Source organism: Pan troglodytes, chromosome 16, assembly GCF_028858775.2.
Source record: "Pan troglodytes isolate AG18354 chromosome 16, NHGRI_mPanTro3-v2.0_pri, whole genome shotgun sequence".
NCBI lineage: Eukaryota > Metazoa > Chordata > Mammalia > Primates > Hominidae > Pan > Pan troglodytes.
This window is the reverse complement of record NC_072414.2, coordinates 93,365,099-93,383,675: the sequence shown is the minus strand read 5'-3', so window position 1 is coordinate 93,383,675 and position 18,577 is coordinate 93,365,099. Positions and strand designations below refer to the sequence as shown.

Genomic DNA, 18,577 nt, shown 5'->3' with positions numbered 1-18,577 from the left:
CCTCCGCTTTCCACCCTTCCTGGGATGGAGTCCAAATTCTTGCCAAGGCTGATGAAGCTGTCACAGCCTGGCCTCTGGCCGTGCCTCTCGTCCCCTCTCCCACTACCCTCCTGTCACTGCCAATGCCCCTGCTGCCCTGCCTGCCCTCTAGCTCCTCCACCACACCAGGCTTCCTCCTGCACCAGGGCCTTTGCACGTGCTGATCTCAAGTAGGCCCTCTGCCTGGAGCTGGGGGAGAGAGGCCTGCACCCAGGGGTGGGAGAAACTGTGCTCCTTCATCCCTGAGTCACCAACTCCCTGCATTGCAAATCCTCAGTGTGATCTCTGTTTTCTTGCTTAGTCCTGACTGATGGTCCACCCGTCTGGCTATCTCCTGTTTATATCTTCAAATTCAGGTTAAAAGTCACTTCTTCCAGGAAGCCCTAACCATCTTGTTCAATGCTCTTCTCGTATCTGACAGCCTCCACTACGTGCTTGGGGGAGGGTAGAGAAAAATCTTGGATTTTTCTCTGCATGAGGTTGGAAGCCATGGAGGAATTTAGAGCTGAGGAACGGCCTGATCTGACTTCTATTTTCACACATCCTCTGTGTTGAGGATTGATGGGGATTGATGGCAAGAGGCATGGCCGGAACAGGGAAGGCATTTAGAAGGCTGTTGAGTTTCACCAGGTGACAGGTGGGGGTGGCTTGGCCCAGGGACGTAGCAGGGGGCATGGTGAGAAGTGGCCGGACTCTGAATGGATTTCAAAGTAGAAACAACCAGACTCACTGACAGTCTAGACACGGGTGTGCTGGGGTGAAGGGAGGGGTTAACCATGACCTCAGGCTTTAGCCTGAGCAGTGGAAATGTGGAGTTGGCATTTGCCGTAATGGAGAAAGCTGGGGACAGGGCAGGGCGGCGGGGGCGTTTTGTGGTGGGGACGGGGAGGACCAGGAGCTCAGCTTGTAAAGTGCTTTAGACATCCAAGGAGAGAAGCTGCCAGCCGCCTGGAGTTTAGGAGTCCAAGCCAGCGACGGGCTCCGAGAGTCACCCACACGTAATGTGCACCTAAAGTTAGAGAATGACTGAGAGCGTCGTGGAGTGAGGGTGGGTACAAAAAAGAAGCCACCCAAGAGTCGGGGCTCGGGGCACCCCGACGCTAAGAATGAACCAGCGATGGAGACTGAGGAGAGGCGGCCACACAGGTGAGAGGAGAACTAGGATAGCAGGGGCCGCTTGGCAGCCACAAGCGGAATGTGCTTCAAGGACAAGGGGTGTCAGCCGTGTCAAAGGTGCAGGAAGGCCTCCAACAGGAGGTCAGAGAACGGCCCCCTGGAGTTAGCAGCGGACAGGCTGCCGGGGATGGTGATGAGAGCGTGGGTGGGCTTGAGTGCAGGAGAGACTGAAACAGTGGGTGGCGAGACTTGCTTGAGGAGTTTTGTGTTGCTAAAAAGGGAAGAATGGGAGAGTAGCTGGCGAGAGTCCTGTGGGTTTTTAAAGATACATGGTACAACCACATGCTTGTACGTGCATGGAGGTAACTCAGCAGGAGAAAGGATGATACTGTGAAGCAGCGGCTCTGGGGAGCTGGGGTAGTTGGGATCCAGCAGGTGAGGGAGGGGAGGTCCTCAGTGGGCCCCACCACCTGCGGCAGTGCTGTGAGGCAGATCCCGGCGCAGGTGCGGGTGGAGAAGGAAGATCTCTTCCGAGAAAGGAGGTAAGAAGGAAGCAAGGCTGTCAGCTGAGGGTGAGGACGGAGGACGCCAGTTGGACAGGAGGGGTGGGCGTTTGGAGAGACTGCCAGAGGTGTGTAATGATGGCTGCCAGGCGACAGCAGCCGGGGTGGCTGTGTTTCTTCTCCACCTGCATCCAGCTGAGTGGAGGGAGAGGGAGAGGACGGCACGGAGAGGCCCATGAGTGAAGAGCGGCGTCATGTGACCTTTCCTGGAACCCCGGGGAAGTGAAGGCAGGAGGTCAGAGGTGACGTGAAGGGGCGGCAGGGGCAGGAAGGCCTAAGAAGCCTTCTCAGAGCCGGGTGGGGGAGCTCTGGCACACGTGCAACTAAGGGGAAGGATCTGGGGACAGGAAAAGACTAGAGGGTTAGGAGTTTGGGGAACTGCCAGAGCACGACCCTGCAGAGGGCAGGATTCCCTGGGGACCAGGGCACCAAGGGAGGGGCAGCTTTGGAGAGGGACAGGGCAGGGGGATGCAGAAGCAATGGTGTTTGTGCCTTCTGTGCTCTTGAGGAAAGAGAGCAGCTAAAGGGCGAGGACTACAGGAACTTGCAATTCCTCAGCCCCACCCAGCCCGGCCACTTTGTGTACACCACAGCCCAGCAGGTCCCCCGCAATGCCCATTTTCCCATGATGTATTTCTACACTCAGCTTCTCAAAACCAGACTTTTGTAGAAAGGGATAACCTGCCAGCTCTTCTCCTCTGCTTCTCACTGCGAGGACCCCACTCCCATCCCGTCTTCTGCTCTGCTCTCTTTGCCGGGACTAGGGAGGGAGCCCCAGCTCCCAATTCACTCTCACTCGGGAAGAACACTTAGGCCACAAACCCAAAACCCACCCTGGAGCCAAGGGGTGTCTTCACACAGGAAAAAGGCACACCCCGCTGCTGGGCTTGTGGACAGTGCAACGCCATCCTTGCGCTGCTGGGCGTGGGGACAGGGAAGGTGGCGAAAGTCAGAGTCACCGCTGCTTAGGCTGATTTGTGTTGTATTTAATTTATGGAACACATTAATTCTAAATAATACTTGAGCCTTCCTTCCCCTTCCCTCTTGTTCTTCCCCTCCTCCCTTCCCTTCCCCCCCTTTCCCTCCTTCCCTACCTCTCTTCCTTTCCACTTTTCGATAAATATTTGCTTGGAGTCTGCTGTGTGCCTGAGAAAATCTATATGAAGGTGATCCAACAGAAACAGAGAGCAAGAGGTAGACCCCCAAGGAACTCGCCCAGCAGCCTCCACAGTGCCGCCCCTCGCTAACAGCATCCTGGTTTTGCTCAATCTGGGGCAGCAATGTGCTCAGGGAGCGTTCCCCAGGAGAAGAGCTAAGACTGATCGAAAGCAACCTGAGCCGCCCTGCTCACCTTGTCTACGATCACCTGGCAGCAGAGGGTGGGCCTGTGACCCAGATCTGGTAGGTGGGGCCTGAGAGGAAGTGGACTGGAGGTTTAGGTGCCTCCTCCCCAGGGAGATGAAGACATTCAAGAGACGGAAAGTCGCTCCTGCGCTTCCTCCCTGGAGGCTGTCTGGAGAGGATATGATCGATCCTCCCATCTGTGGCAGTCATAGAAGAACAGGAGAAAGGCAGGTAAAGTATAGAAAAGCTACCTTGAGTCCCAGCATCGCTGAGCTGCTGAATTAGCAAGCCTGGGTCCACCTACTACCAGTTTCTTGTTTGCAAAATAATGAATTGTCCTTATTGTCTGCACTCATTTCAGTTGGGCACTCTCATATTTTGTAACCAAAGGCATCTTACCTATTGCAGCAAAGAAGAAATAAAGAACTACGATTTTTCTATCACATGTGGCTCTGAGCCTCCTGGATGCTGAGGTGAAAAGGGAAACGAGATAAATTGCCAAGCTCTCATTCTTAGTCAGGAAGAGCTTCTCAGGGAGTTTCAGCTTTTTTGTCCCTAAATTCCCTGTTTGACACTAAATTTCCACATGGGAGTTTAGGAAAGGAACACTGGGATACATAACTGCTAGACCCACGGTAATTGTTTCACAGGAGAAGCAGTTTTCAAGGGCTCTTTCTTAAGAAAACTAGGATCTAGATATAAAGAGAGTTTAAGCAGAGAGGAGAGTAGAGTGGGAGCTGCTCCATGCCCTCCCCACCCCAGATAGTCACATGTCCCCCTACCCCAGCAGGGAGTAGAGCTCAGTATGAATGAGCAGATACTGAAGAGACCGCTGAAAAACTGTGTACACCGAGCAGAAGGCAGAGCCCAGAAGGACGCAGAGCCTGGAGCTGCAGGGGAGCAAAGGCCCCTGACCCACCACTGCTATGGGCAGCAGCTGTGAGTGGGATTTGGAGTGAGTAAAAAGGAGAGAAAAGAAAAGCGTGAAAGGGAGAGAAGAGGACCTGGCTGGGGAAACCCCTGGTTTGTAGAAACCTGGGCTTGGGTAAAGGTTTGTTGGGGACGGTGGGAGGGGCTGGTGGGAGGCAGAGGTGTAGTCTGCCCCGGATTCTCCATGTCTCAGGCCCACTGACTGTGTGCGACCTGCATCACATCTCCTGTTCCTGGGGACCTTGGGTGTTTATTTGGGCTCAAGAAGCACTGTCAGGTCTAAGGAATGACTGTACATCCCATCAGTACATCCCATCTGAGTGCTGTCTGGCCCAAAGTATCCGAGGGTTCTCCCGATAGAAATGTATTTGAAAATTCAACTGAGCCAGGCAATTACTTTGAAAAAGCCTTTACCTTGCTGAGGATTCACAACAGATTTTCATGAAAAAATGCTGTACTCTCTGTACCTTTTCTGTAGGATATCAATAGATGCCACACTCACACATACACAGACACAGCAAATATATTTGGAAGAATTCAACAAGTTTCTTTACTGCAATATGTCTTGAAGGCATTAATATCATATGTCATCAAATCTAAGATACACCCTCAATTGGAAGATGTGTCATTATTTAACATATTACTAAGAAAAAAAAAAACATCCAAGATGGAAAGTCTCACAGGAGATGCCTCTCTAAAGATGGAACAATGAAAGGCTCACAGGAGATGCCTCTCTAAAGATGGAACAATGAAAGGCTCTACTGTTGGCTGGGCCTGGTGGCTCACGCCTGTAATCTCAGCACTTTGGGAGGCTGAGGCAGGTGGATCACCTGAGGTCAGGAGTTCGAGACCAGCCTGGCCATCATGGTGAAACCCCATCTCTACTAAAAATACAAAAATTATCCAGGCATGGTGGCTTGCACCTGTAATCCCAGCTACTCGGGAGGTTGAGACAAGAGAATCACTTGAACCTGGACGCCAGAGGTTGCAGTGAGCCGAGATTGCACCATTGCACTCCAGCCTGGGTGACAAGAGTGAAACTCCATCTCAGGAAAGAAGAAGAAAAAGAAAAAGAAAGAGAAAAGAAGGGAAGGGAAGGGAAGGGAAAGGAGAAAGAGAAAGAAAGAAAGAGAGAGAAAGAAAGGAAGGAAGGAAGAGAGAGAAGGAGGAGGAGGAGAGGAGGGGAGAGAGAGGGGAGGGGAGGGGAAGGGGGAGGGAAGGGGAGGGGAGGGGGAGGGGAGGGGAAGGGGGAGGGAAGGGGAGGGGAGGGGGAGGGAGAGGGGGAGGGAGAGGGGGAGGGGAGGGGAGGGGAGGGGAGGGAGAGGGGAGGGGAGGGAGAGGGGGAGGGGAGGGGAGGGAGGGGGGAGGGGAGGGAAGGGGAGGGGAGGGAGAGGGGGAGGGAAGGGGAGGGGAGGGAGAGGGGAGGGAAGGGGAGGGGAGGGGGAGGGAAGGGGAGGGGGAGGGGAGGGGAGGGGGAGGGGAGGGGGAGGGAAGGGGAGGGAAGGGGAGGGGAGGGGGAGGGAAGGGGAGGGGGAGGGAAGGGGAGGGGGAGGGGGAGGGGAGGGGGAGGGAAGGGGAGGGGGAGGGGGGAGGGAAGGGGAGGGGGGAGGGAAGGGGAGGGGGGAGGGGAGGGGAGGGAAAATAAAGACTCTACTGTCAGTACAGGAGAAAATGAGAAATAAACCCACCATGGAGAGGAACAGCAAGGAATCGTCAGGTTTCTATCTTGGCCCTGGCGAGGGGAGGGAGAAATAGGGAGATGCCCTGCACTGATCATTAGAACCATAAGCTGGTTCTCACTCTGGGGTCACACCATTCAGCAGGTCCCCAAGGAGTTTCAGGAGCTGTGTCCCCAGATCACTGGCAGAAGCAAAAACAAACCCTCTCTGGAAGAACTCAATTTCAGTCCAGGCCAGTGGTGATTGCAAAACACCAACTGTGAGATGTTTCTTGATTTGGGGATGTTAGGATGTGAGAAAATGTGCACCCAGGCATAGATGAGGACAGTGAGCCCTTATCCAGAGAAGGTCAGCGTATTCAGCCCTAACTACTCTATCCCACTGGAGATCGCCTGGTCAGCAGTGCTCACTGTTGCCACTATTTATGGAGTGCTGACTTCACGCCAGGCTCTGGGTGCCAGGCTCTGCTCACATCAGCTCCTGTCATCCTCATAGCCCCTCTGTATGGGGACAGCAGCGTTACTATTATTTTCAGTAGGGCAAACTGAAGCAACTTTACTGAGGCTGCACACGAGTAAATGACAAAGCTGGGCTTTGAGTCCACGCTCATCTCCGGTATCCTGAAGGTGGTGTCCATCAGCTGTTTTTCAAGGGATGCTAGTCTGGCCTGCTGAACCTAGCATATTGCCAAAAATGTAATTGTTCAATAAAGTGTCTATTCCCTACACAGAGGCAATTTCTGCATCAAAGTCTGTCTTATCACATCCTAGAAGGCTGTGCAAAGGCTCTTGCTGTCCTGTGGTCTTGGCTGCGTGGGCATTCCCGGACCCTGGCCGGATAACCCCGTGCTTGCTGTAAAGGGATCAGTGGTGGGCATGAGAACACATCATTCAATGTCTTCTCCTCTTTTCTGATTTTTGAAGATGTCAGTATAAATATCACAAAACTTCCAAAATATGACCAGGCTCCAATCACCTTTCTGGTCCATGTCCTGTCCCTCCTGAGGCTCGAAGACCTCAATCTAGGAAAGCAGCACCCCCTCCCTCCCCACAGAGCTGTGTGGACCTCGGGGGCCATGTGGAGAGCCAGAGCCTGAGTAATAAATCCCCTCCCTGCAGGATGACTAGCCAAGTTTTATTACAGATCCTATCACAATGAAAAGGGCTGGTACTCCTGTGACTGAGCTAATCCCGTCACCGTGTGAATCAATAGGAAACCCACAGGAGGCGATTCGATTCAGGATGTTCATTTTGGGAAGCTGGTCTTCCTACAACATCGGAGTCAAGATATTGCCGGGCACTTCCATGACAAATGGAAAGTTCAGCCCAAAAGGACCAGACTTGTTGGTAAAATACATTCAGATCTCTCCAAATAAAAATTCAGATGCATTTTAGTCTCCCCTCAGTACAGCAGGCTGAATCCCTTAATCTACCACATTATTATGCAAACACCCTTATCTCTGCCTGTCAAAATCACTGCCGTTGCGGGGGCTCCGTCTTGGGAGGCACCAGCTGCTTTATAATCATTTAGCTGATGTGCAGTTACATTATCTTGAAGCAGGCCACATATTTGAAGAACGGCACCAGATCCAGGATGAATCTGAGGGACATCCGGCCAGCAGGGGAAGGGGAAGAGAGGTGACACATGTTGCCCAGACATACTGCTGCTAGGTGACAATGCAATGCCTCCAACCCCGTCCCCTTGACTCAGGCCAATGTCCCTCTTCTGCAAGCCAGTTGGCTAGGCAGCCAGGGCCATGTCAGGCAGAGGCAGACTGAGAGTTCTGGGTACTGTTTCTGTCCAACAGGTATGGCTGGTTCTCCTCTAGGGCTGCCAGTTTGCATGAGGGCCTCATGTCTCTCCACTGGCAGGGGCTGGTGAGCATCCAGTCCATCTGTAGGAGGGACACACGGTGGCTGTCTTCTGCAGCGTGGGCAGGCCTGGAGTGACGGCCCAAGCAGCTGACCCCACTTGCCAGGGGAACGCAGGGAGGTGAAGTTACGTCTAGTGTAGCAAAGCGAAGGCCGTGTGGGACGTTGATCTCCAGGTTCCAAGATGGGCCCTTGGCAGGAGCCCTTGTGAACATGGATGTGGCCTGTTGGGATGGGGCCTCCCACCACGCCTCCTGTTCTCCCACCTCCATTAGGGGTGACTCACACCTGCAGAAATGATGAATCATGTGGGTTACGAAACCAAAGGGCTCCTGAGAGCGAGGCTGGAAAGGACCTCGGAAACCATCTATGCAGATCCTGTCCTCAGCCCATCCCCTCTCGCCCCAGCCTCTCACCTCCAGCTGCCAAGCCACAGACTCCACGTGAATCCTGCACGCTCAACAAGAGACCGCTCCTGGAACTGACCATCAGAGAAGCAGCTTCCTTCCCACCTCAAGGCCTTCTCCACCTTTTTGTTTTACTTCCTATATTAAGCAGGTTGATGGCTTGCTCTCTGGAAGTGGGCCAGTAGGACCAATGGGTCCTGGGAGGGATGACGGAAGAGATCTAGCAGCGATCCTCACCCTTCATAATTCCTTGGTTATGGTGTGAACATTTCCATACATCTCCAGGGTGCTTCAAATCATTATCCACTGGATACCAGGCTGCTCCAGGCAGCAGGGGTGAGGATGATTCAGCTGACTTTCCTACTGCTGGTCGCAGCTCAGTGGGTGCTTTCAAGAGTGTACATCGTCTAGTGAACACCTACCACACGGCAGGCCCTGGGCTCATAAAAACGGACGTTTATGGACAGCTTATTGTACAGCAAAAGCTGACCTCATCCTCAAATCAGCCCGACGGGGTAGATACCACTGTTCCCCCCATTTTGCAGGTGGGGCGCCTGCCCTCAGCCACCACAGTCATTTGCCCAAGATCACAGCGATGCTAAGCGGACGGCCTGGGGGTTCACCTGCACAGCCTGCCTCCTAGCATGGGCTGTGGCCTCCGCGATGGGCTCTGTGCGGTGGTTTCTCGGGGACACGCTCGTGAGCCCGGCTAATGCGCCACATGCCTTTGCCCCGTTCAACGTGTCCCTTCAGCCAGGCTTGGTCCGGGGCGATCCACTGTCTTCCCGGCAGCTTCTTCTCCCTGGGACCCCGCACACGGGCGAGCCCTCCGTCTAGGGAGGCGGGCGAGGCCGCCAGGCGTCTGAGGCCCCCGCCAGGTGAGTGCGGCCTCCGGGAGTGCGGCCGGTCTAGGGAACCGGGGACTCACCTGAGACGCCGGGGCCTCCCCGCTCCCAGCAGAACTCGCGGGGCCGAGGCCGCCTCTGGGGCGGTACCGCGTCCCGAGAGCCCCAGAAGTCGGCGCAGAAGTTCCCCCGGTGGGGGGCGTTTCGGGCCTCCCGGACGGTTCTCGGCCCCGGAGCCCGGCCTCAGGAGCGCGGGCCCGGGGGCGCCGCCGGGGGCCGCGCGGGCGGGAACGCGCCGCGGCCGCCTCCTCCTCCCTGGCTCCCGCCCGCGGCGGTGGCGGCGGCGGCGGCGCTTCCCCGGCGCGGAGCGGCTTTAAAAGGCGGCACTCCACCCCCCGGCGCACTCGCAGCTCGGGCGCCGCGCGAGCCTGTCGCCGCTATGCCTCCGCGCGCGCCGCCTGCGCCCGGGCCCCGGGCCGCCGCCGCCACCAACACCGCCGCGGGCGCGGGGGGCGTGGGGGGCGCGGGGGGCGCGGGGGGCGCCGGCGGGCCCGGGTTCCGGCCGCTCGCGCCGCGTCCCTGGCGCTGGCTGCTGCTGCTGGCGCTGCCTGCCGCCTGCTCCGCGCCCCCGCCGCGCCCCGTCTACACCAACCACTGGGCGGTGCAAGTGCTGGGCGGCCCGGCCGAGGCGGACCGCGTGGCGGCGGCGCACGGCTACCTCAACTTGGGCCAGGTGAGTGCGGCCGGCCCCGCGCGCCGAAAACTTTCCCGGCGGCCTCCGGCGCGCGCGAGGGGGGCGCCTCCGCAGTCCTGTCCGCCCGGCCCCGCGCCGCGCGTGGGAAGGCTCCGGGACCGCTTGGGGACGGCGGGCGGCCGGGGCGCCCTGCGAGGGGGGGGCGGGGGTCGCCCGGGAGGGCGCGCGCGGGACACTCGGCGGGGGGGGCGGGGGGGACTGGGGTCCCGCGTGGGCCCCCACGCAGGTCCGGCGCGCCGACCGCAAGTCCCCTGGCAGTGCCGCCCAGCCCCGCGCTCGGAAGTGTGGCCTCAGAAGCCGGGGCGGCGCGGACACCTGCCGGGCTCCGGGGGAGTCTGGGCTGCCTCAGGCGTCGCGCGCCGTCCGCCGCTGGGTCCTGGGCGCCCACCCAGCTCCCCCCCGCGGGGGAGCCGCCCCTCTGCCCTCGACGGGCGGCGCGAGCTCCGGACCCTGTGCGCGCGCCAAGGCGGCCGGCCGCTGCTTGGGTGACACGAGCGTGGCCCGGCGTCTCGGGGACTCGCGCTCCCTCGGTGTCCGCCGCTCCCGGGGGTAGATGGCCGGGAGCCTGCACCCTGGAGCCCGGCCACCGTCGGAGAGGCTTTGGGACAGCGCAGGGCCGGGGGTCCTGGGTTTAAAACCTCTCCAGGAGCGGAGGGAGGGCGCTTTGTGTGTGGGCTTCTGCCGCGGTTCTGATGGCGGAGCGGTGTGACCTTTGGCAAGTCGCTTCCCTGACAAGCTCCTTGGCAGTCAGTGGCAATGTCTACACTGTTGGGTTGTCGGAAAGATCTAATGCTGCGTTGCCACAGAGCCTGGACCGGGGCCTGACCCTCACCGGCCCCCACGGGGCCAGCGAGGAGCCCTCCCAGCCCCGCACCCCTTGGCTGTCACCTCTTCTGTCAGTGAGCAAGGAGGCCACGCCCTGGGCACGAAGGCGGCATTACCCTCAAAGGGCCTCCCGGTGGGTCCCTTTTTCCTCTCTCAACCAGCTACCGGGCTGAGGGGCGGTGAGTTGGGGTTGATCCATGTTTATGCCTCCTGGAGAGGCCATTATTTTGAGGTCACACCAGGGGACCTCTCAGTGCAGTTAACAAATCTACAAACTACACACTCAGAGGATTAAGTGAAGTGACAGGGAAGCACCGACTCATAACTCTAAACGTTAGTGCCAGGCAGTGTTAAATTTAGTTTCATCGTTATCCGTGGCAGAAGCCAGCAAGGTGTCGTGGCGTCCCTGATAGAAATGACATTAGTTCTGCATCCCAAGCCCCACGTTGATGTACTATTAGGTGTGTGGCTGGAGGGGTGGATTCCACCATTCGAATGAAGGAATCTTCACAAGGCAGGTTCGAGTTTACTGAAAGAATGCTAGCACATCTTTGGAGACCTTTTAAATATATGCATATATATATAAAATGTTACATATATACACATATACACACATGTATATCCATAGAGATATTTATTTTTTTAACCACTCAAGGCCCTCCAAACATCCTGTGATTTCAGATTTTGCCGTTGGGTAGCACTGACTTGGTTTGTCTCTGTAGCTCCTGACTCTCCCTGGCTGATTGTCCAGGCTGAAGAAGGTGTTCCTCATGTTTGCGTAGTGCCCCTGGCTCCTGCCACACTTCGCTGCTGTGCCCAGGTGGCCCAGCAATTTGTCTTCAGCTAAAAGTGACTCTTAAACTACGCGATAAATTACAAAGTGCCTGGGTTTTGGGATTCTAAAATTAAATGAGCAGAATGGAGCTGAAGTTGAGCTGTGAGCTCACACTGCAAGAGAGAGGCAGAGAGGTACAGGTAACTCTCCCCGGAAATTTCTATCTGTGGGAATAAAAATGCCTAATCCTTGGCCATGCCGCCCCTTTGAGACAACCTCTGTCAGACTCACTGAGTTCTTAGTGCAGTCTGCTCTCCTGGTTTTGCAGATGGGAGAGAAGATTCACCCCGATGCACACTCCGTACCCAGGATATTCTGGGGAGTTAATCGGGGTCTCCCCAGCTCTGTCTAGTGCGGCCAGCATGAATGCCACGCAGCCCGGTCACTCAGGCATGGTGCTGGCAGTGGCACTGCGGTGACATTCACTAACAGAGAGATTAGCTGGTTGGGGATAGGAGCTGTCTCAGAGGCTTGTGTGTGATTACTCACGGAGGGCCTATTACTCTTTATTCCAAAACGAGCTTTTCTTTCCCCCCTCTAAGTGCACTGCTAATGTGGAAAAGGCCTGGAGCATTTGAGCCTCTACCCACTCAATAAGAACTCTTTAAAAACCTTATTTGTCTTTTTTTCAGCCAGGAGAATTTGTGACTCATAAATAAGATGTAGATATTATTAGCTTTGACTTACAAATGAGTAAATGGGGGTGAAGTAAGGGAAGGAAGCTGTTTGTGTTCACATGGTACGCATATGTCACCTCTGACAGTTCCATCCCTGCTCATTTTCTTCTGCCGTATTCTCTGTTCTGAGATCTCCTTTGTGAAACTCTTTCTCCAAGCCCTTAATGGGCAATTAGTGTTATGTTCTGTACTTGCCTGAATCACAGCCCTGGTTTTCTCCCAGATAGTCGCTGTGCTCAAGGTTCTTGCTTGTTTTACTTTCTTCCATACAACTAATAACTGGATTCAGTTTATTTCACATGGCCCAGAGGTAATTTAGACTGGTGGTTATTCACCTTTCTTGAGTCATGGCTCCCTTTCAGCATCTGATAAAAGCTGTGGATCCTCTCTGTTGTAAAATATGCATCACCAGGGAAAAGACAAGATAGCCTCTCTTTGTCCCTCTACTCATCATTCCAGGTAACACCACAGGATTTCAAAGGGAATAAAATTGTGGAAGTGTCCAATGTCATTATCGGCAGATGACATAACTACATGGATAATCCAAAAGAGCCTGGAGATTAACCCCCGGAGCTAATAAGGGAGTTGATCAGCAACAGCCACCTGCATGGCAGCACATCTGAGAAGACAAAAGAAACCATTCTTCATTCTTGCATAAAAGCTGTGAGATACTTTGAAATAGGTCTTTTAAAAAGGTGAGACTTTTATAGAGGAACATAAAATATTTAGAAGAAGGACTGAGAAAAGAAAGTTTAGGCCGGGCATGGTGGCTCATGCCTGTAATCCCAGCACTTTGGGAGGCTGAGGCAGGCGGATCACCTGAGGTCAGGAGTTCGAGACCAGCCAGACCAACATGGAGAAACCCTGTCTCTACTAAAAATACAAAAATTAGCTGGGCTTGGTGACACATGCCGGTAATCCCAGCTACTTGGGAGGTTGAGGCAGGAAAATAGCTTGAACCTGGGAGGCGGCGGTTGCAGTGAACCGAGACTGCACCATTGCACTCCAGCCTGGGCGACAAGAGTGAAACTCCGTCTCAAAAAAAAAAAAAAAAAAAAAAAAAAGTTTAAATAAATGGAGAGATGCGTTGTGTTCATGCATGGGAGGGCTGGCTCTCATAGTTGCCCCAATTTAATCTGCAAATTCAGTGTAATCTAGTTTAAGCCGTGACAAGATTTAATGTGGAATATGAAATCACACAAATGAATTATAAAATTCATATGGAAGAGTAAGGTCCAGGAATACCTCAGACAACTCTGGGAAAGAAGAGGAGGAGGGGAGCTGTGGTAACGACAGTCCAGCAGTAGAGTCAACTCAAACCCAAGCGTGTGTGGGAACTTGTACGTGTGAGCTGAAGAGTTACAAATAGATGGAGAAGGATGGGCTATTTACTAAATGGTGCTGGGAGAACAGGCTCTCCCCATGGAAAAACAATTAGATCCTCACATTACACAACAGTACATTCCAGATGGGATTAAAGACTGTATATAAAACTTTAGAAAGAGCTGCAGTGGAATACCTTTGTCACACCGGGAAAGGAGTCCCTACACAAGTTATGAAAATAAATTTCAAAATGAAGAGACTGATACATTAAGATAAAAATTCGATGTAAACAAAGGCATCCTAACAGAGTTAAAAAGCAAGAAATAGACTGGGAAAGTATTTACAATATATAACAAATAAATTAGTACACAGATTATTTTGAAAACTATAAATCACTGAGAAAAAAAGATACACGCCAGGTAGAAAAATGGGGAAGTTTATGAATAGAGAAGTCAACGAAGAGAAATCCAAATGACCAGTAAACATAAGAAATGATGCCCAGCTTCACTCAAGCTCGCTGGGGGTTATTGGAGCACTGCAATTTGGACAACGATGAGATACCATTTCACACCTATCGGATTTCCCGACACGGAAGAGTGTTAGCATCCGTGCTGGCAAGGATATAGAGCAGTGGGAACTTTCAGATGCTGCTGGTGGCGATTGGTATCGTTTGGAGAGCAATTTGGCGACACACGGTGAGGCTGGACTTGCTAGTCCACAGCCAGACATATCCTGGAAGAACTCTCCCACATGTGCACAAAGAGACTTGTGTAAGAATGTCCATGCAGGCGTTTTTTTAAATGAAGGAAAACCCACCTTCCTTGAAGTAGAATAGAGAACTAAATCAAAATAGTCACACCATGCAAGACTCTACAGTGGTTAGAAATGAATAAACCAGATCTATATCTACACAGATACATCTCTCAAATAGTGTTGAGAGAGAAAAAAGGCAAATTGTAGGTGTCCAACGTGATCATATTCATGTAAACGTTAAGAAACACACAAAGCAGGCCGGGCGTGGTGGCTCACGCCTGTAATCCCAGCACTTTGGGAGGCAGAGGCGGGTGGATCATCTGAGATCAGGAGTTCGAGACCAGCCTGGCCAACATGGTGAAACCCTGTCTCTACTAAAAAAATATGAAAATTAGCTGGGCGTGGTGGTACACGCCTGTAATGCCAGCTACTCAGGAGGCTGAGGCAGGAGAATGGCTTGAACCTGGGAGGTGGAGGTTGCTGTGAGCTGAGATGACAGGACTGCACTCCAGTCTGGCCGACGAGTAGAGTGAAACTCTGTCTCAAAACAAAAACAAAAACAAGCAAAAACAAACCACAAAGCAATACTGTATTAATTATGGATGCTTATAGATGTAGTAAAAGTATAAAAGTGTGGGCTGTAAGGATCTGCATCAAATTCTAGTTAGCAATGGCCTCCAAGAAGGGAGGGAGGGGAGAGGAACTTCAAACTTTATCTGCAGTGTACTGCTTTACAACACACGCTTATGTGTGTGGGTGTGTGTATGTATAAACATACATGGATTATATACAAAATTGTGCCTAGACATTTTGTACTTTTTTTCTTTGTATCAGGGTATATTACATATGGTGATGTGTACAAGTGTGTATATATACACACCCATAATATATAAACACACATATATTGACGCATATACCTATATACATAGACATATACACAGATACACATAAAACATTGAAGAGAGAAAAAAGAAAAGGGAGATGCACATGGTACACCTACCGCATGGTGCTTCTGGACCATCTGAAGCCCACCGCTGGAGGCAGGTGCCTGCAGGCCCAGGTTAAGAAGTCCCTACTGTAGATGTCCAGACTGGGCCGATCCACTTGTCAAGGAAATGGTGACAGAGAAACAATGTCTGGCTGCAGGTCGCATGGCCGTTTGGACAGAGCTGGACACGGAGCCCAGGAACCCTTCCCTTCTCCCCTGCTTCTTTCTCCTTCCAGTCACCCTCACTCTAACCTGTGTGCATTGTCACCTTTGACATTGTGACTCAGAAAAGACAAGTTGCTTGTGCGGAGAGGATGGCAGCAAGGTATTCTCCACATACCAAATCACAACAGCTCAGCGTCTGCTGCTCTTGGAAATGATGTTTATCTTAAGGGTGGTTCTTGGATGCCATGCTTTCCCTTGGGTTTTTGCTTTGCCTGGGGTATTGAGCTAATTTGTTGCTTCTGAGTCTGAACATAAAAAGGCAGGCTGGCTGCCAGGGCCCTAAAAGATCTAAGAGCCTTAAATGATCTTGAACTTGCCTTAAATAGTTTTACTTAAAATAGCTACTGAGCAGGACATACCTGGCCCAGAATTTCAGGTGAGCCTGCACGATTCATTTGTCAGCAGAGGAAAATTGTCATGCTGCAGACAACTTGTTCTTGCAATGAAAAACAAGCCGAAGCCTTAACCAGGTGTTAAAATGATGGGCCAGAACTTGTTCCAGCCACAGCGTCAGGGGTTTGGTAGGGACAAGGGGAGACCTGGAAGAGCAGTCACCTGTGACCTAGTTCTCTGGGATTGGTTTTCGGTCTAAGGCTGTCTTGGTTTTATGCTCTGAGCCAAGCTGGACTGGCTGTGCGCGGCTGGCCTGCGAGAGGTTCTGGGTGTGAACTGAGGGACAGAGGCAAGATGAGGGTTGTGAAGCTCATTGTCTTAACCCTCCTATCTGATGTCTTCACCCGGATGGTGATGCCTTTAAGTGGGCAGGAGTTTAATTGACCAGACTGCCCTCCTGAGTCATTGGAGCTGGTGCAGGGAGTGGTGATCAAAGCCGAGCCAGCTGCCATCTCTGGAGCCAGAAAAGCTCCAGAAGGCAGCATCCAGGGCAGACTCAGAATCAGGACTGAGCAGGTGCAGGGGCAGACTCAGAATCAGGACTGAGCAGGTGCAGGGGAGACTCAGAATCAGGACTGAGCAGGTGGCTCAGCTGACTGGACCATTAGAAAGGCTTGAGTTTCTCTGGGCGGAAACCAGGGAAGCAAATGAGAAACGCGGAGCTGTCGATGGGCTGGGGGAGGCTGGGACACCGCCTGATACTCCTGCCGGCTTTGAGCTTTGGGTGGCGACAGGGACACTCAGGGCTGTCCAGACCCTGTTCTCCAGTGTCCGCCAACTGCATGCCGGCTGGGGAACGTCCTGAGCTTTTTTGGATCTCTGAGCTTCTACACAGATTGTGGCATCTAGAAAGTAGTTCCTCTGATCTTCTGCAGCTCAGCCAGGCTGCCGACACCTCTCCTCCTCCTTTCACCCCACCCTGGGAGGGCTTCCAGGTTGTACTTGCCCTGGGTGGCTGGCCTCCTCCTGGCTCCTGGGACTGGGTCTTGGCCTTGCCACCGACCAGAAGCCCTGGCCTTGCTCCCACCAGCTGATGTTTCTCCTGACTGTTGCTCCGAAGGCCCTCACCAGCCCTGCAGGGAGGTGTCACCAGGCCTGTTTAATGGTGATGCGGCCTTAGAACCCGGTACCTTCTGACAAACCAGTGACTGACAGGCCAGGGCCGGACCCCACACCCTCTGACTCACCTTCTACTGCTGTCACTTCGTACCTGCTTCCCAGACAAAGGTAAATCATCAGACAGAAAGCCTTTCAGCTCTGCCAGAATGAACAGGCGAGAGGCATAGCAACCTCCTGAGACCCCACCAGCTGCCGTTTCTCCCTCTGTCCACCGGGTGCGTGCACATGCGTGTGCGTGAACGCACACAGACTCAAAGGGCTGCACACCAGCATGGCTCTGTCTCGGGGAATCTGTACTGGCTCCTGCTCATCAGCATTGGAACCACTCACGCCTCTCTCTATTGGAGGGAAAAAGAAAAGCCCTCCAGTCCTTCTAGGAAGCCACTCAAACTACACATTTGAGTCACTCACATTTCAGTCACTCAAGCTGCACATTTATCAGCTGGACTAATCATCTTTTGCTGAAACCCCCTCCTCGTGTGGGTCCCTGTCTACAGGAAGAGACCCCTGTCTACCTTAGTGGCGGAGCTGGGGGCCTAGAGGCCACCATCGCCTCCTCCTGCTCCCGTGCTCCCCCAAGCCTGTCTCATTGTCTCCTGAATGGCTCTCAGGCTCCCTGCGTTGCCCCTGCCACCGCCCAGCACAGGCTGTGGCCTCTGTGGCCTCTACCTGCCTCAGGGCCTCCTCCTGCCCCACCCCACCGCCTTGAGCCCTGGCTGTAGCTGCAGCTCTGCCGAACCCCTGTCTTCATGCTTTTGCTTCCTTTCAGGCTTTGCTTCTGTTGTTCTTCCTGCCCAGAACGGCTTTACCTGTCACCAGGTTCGCCCCTCAGCCTTCCCACCCGTCACCAGGTTCGCCCATCAGCCTTCCAAGTTCTGCTGCACTGTCAGTTCCATCAGCCAACTCACCCCGATTTCCCCAGCCCACCGGATGTACCCTTCGTCTGGGCCCCCAGGCCCCCTGCCACCTGGACGTTGCCTGCTGGCTTGCCTGTTTCTGACACTGGGCTCTGGGCTTCCTGGGTGAGTCAGCCCAAAGTTAGGCCTCTGGCTGCTCTCTAAGGTTAGTTCCGATTCTGCCACCTCTATGGTGGCCGGCAGACGTGCGTTCATTTATTCAGCGAGTATTGCTGTGTGCTCTCACTGGCCTGGGCACTTAGAGATAAGAAGATGTGGCCCCTGCCTTGCGAGAGTCTCAAGAGACTCTTGGTTATGAGTCTTTGTGAGGGACCAAGGCCAGGCACCTGCGCTTTATTTAAGTGTCATTTATTGAACCGCCTCCACCATCGCTTTCTCATCCCAATCGTTTGCTTTTTGGAGTCACTCGATAGGCCCTGCCACGTACGTACTTGTACATGAGGACACCCTCTTTGTGATGCTGTAGTTTGCCTCTTGGCCAGGTCAGCTCCACACTGATCTGAGAGCCCTGTGTCCCCTGAAGGCCCCACTAGTGCCCTGGAGGCCCCACTGGTGCCCTGGAGCTCACTGTGGATGCTTCAGACCCTGCGGGTCCCATCATCCCATCAAGCTGTGGTTTTTCCTGATGTCCTTGTGCCTCTGCCCTTTGAGCATCTCCAGGACCCAGCAGCAGGCGCAAGGCCCCCTGTCTAGTCCTGCAAGGAAGGGGGATGAATAGCCATCAGCTGTCCGGAGCCTCACGCTCCATGGGATGGGATCAGCAGCCTAGGGTTCCCATGGCAACCAGCCCATCAATGCCCTCAGTGTCAAGACAGGGGCACCGCGGAAAGGAAGAAAGTCTCATTGTCTTGCCTTGGCTGCTTGGGCATAAACAAGCTGCGCTCCACAGGGCCCCGTAGCCACGCCCGACCTGTGGCTCTGCCCAGCCGCACACGGACCCATTTACTGAATTGGGCTGGGAAGAGGCCGTCACT

At 53.9% G+C, this 18,577-nt stretch overlaps 1 protein-coding gene across 8 annotated transcripts in view; it reads left to right on the top strand.

Annotated features, from left to right (window-relative positions):
- The first annotated feature begins 9,195 nt into the window (after positions 1 to 9,195).
- Positions 9,196 to 18,577, top strand: part of PCSK6 (proprotein convertase subtilisin/kexin type 6) — a 198,027-nt gene continuing 188,645 nt past the window's right edge. For all 8 annotated transcript variants that reach the window (XM_054667239.1, XM_054667237.1, XM_054667238.1 and 5 more), the window contains exon 1: positions 9,196 to 9,527. In XM_054667239.1, coding sequence (XP_054523214.1) covers positions 9,234 to 9,527 — 294 coding nt within the window. In that variant the 5' untranslated portion in view covers positions 9,196 to 9,233. The remainder of the gene's footprint in view (positions 9,528 to 18,577) is intronic.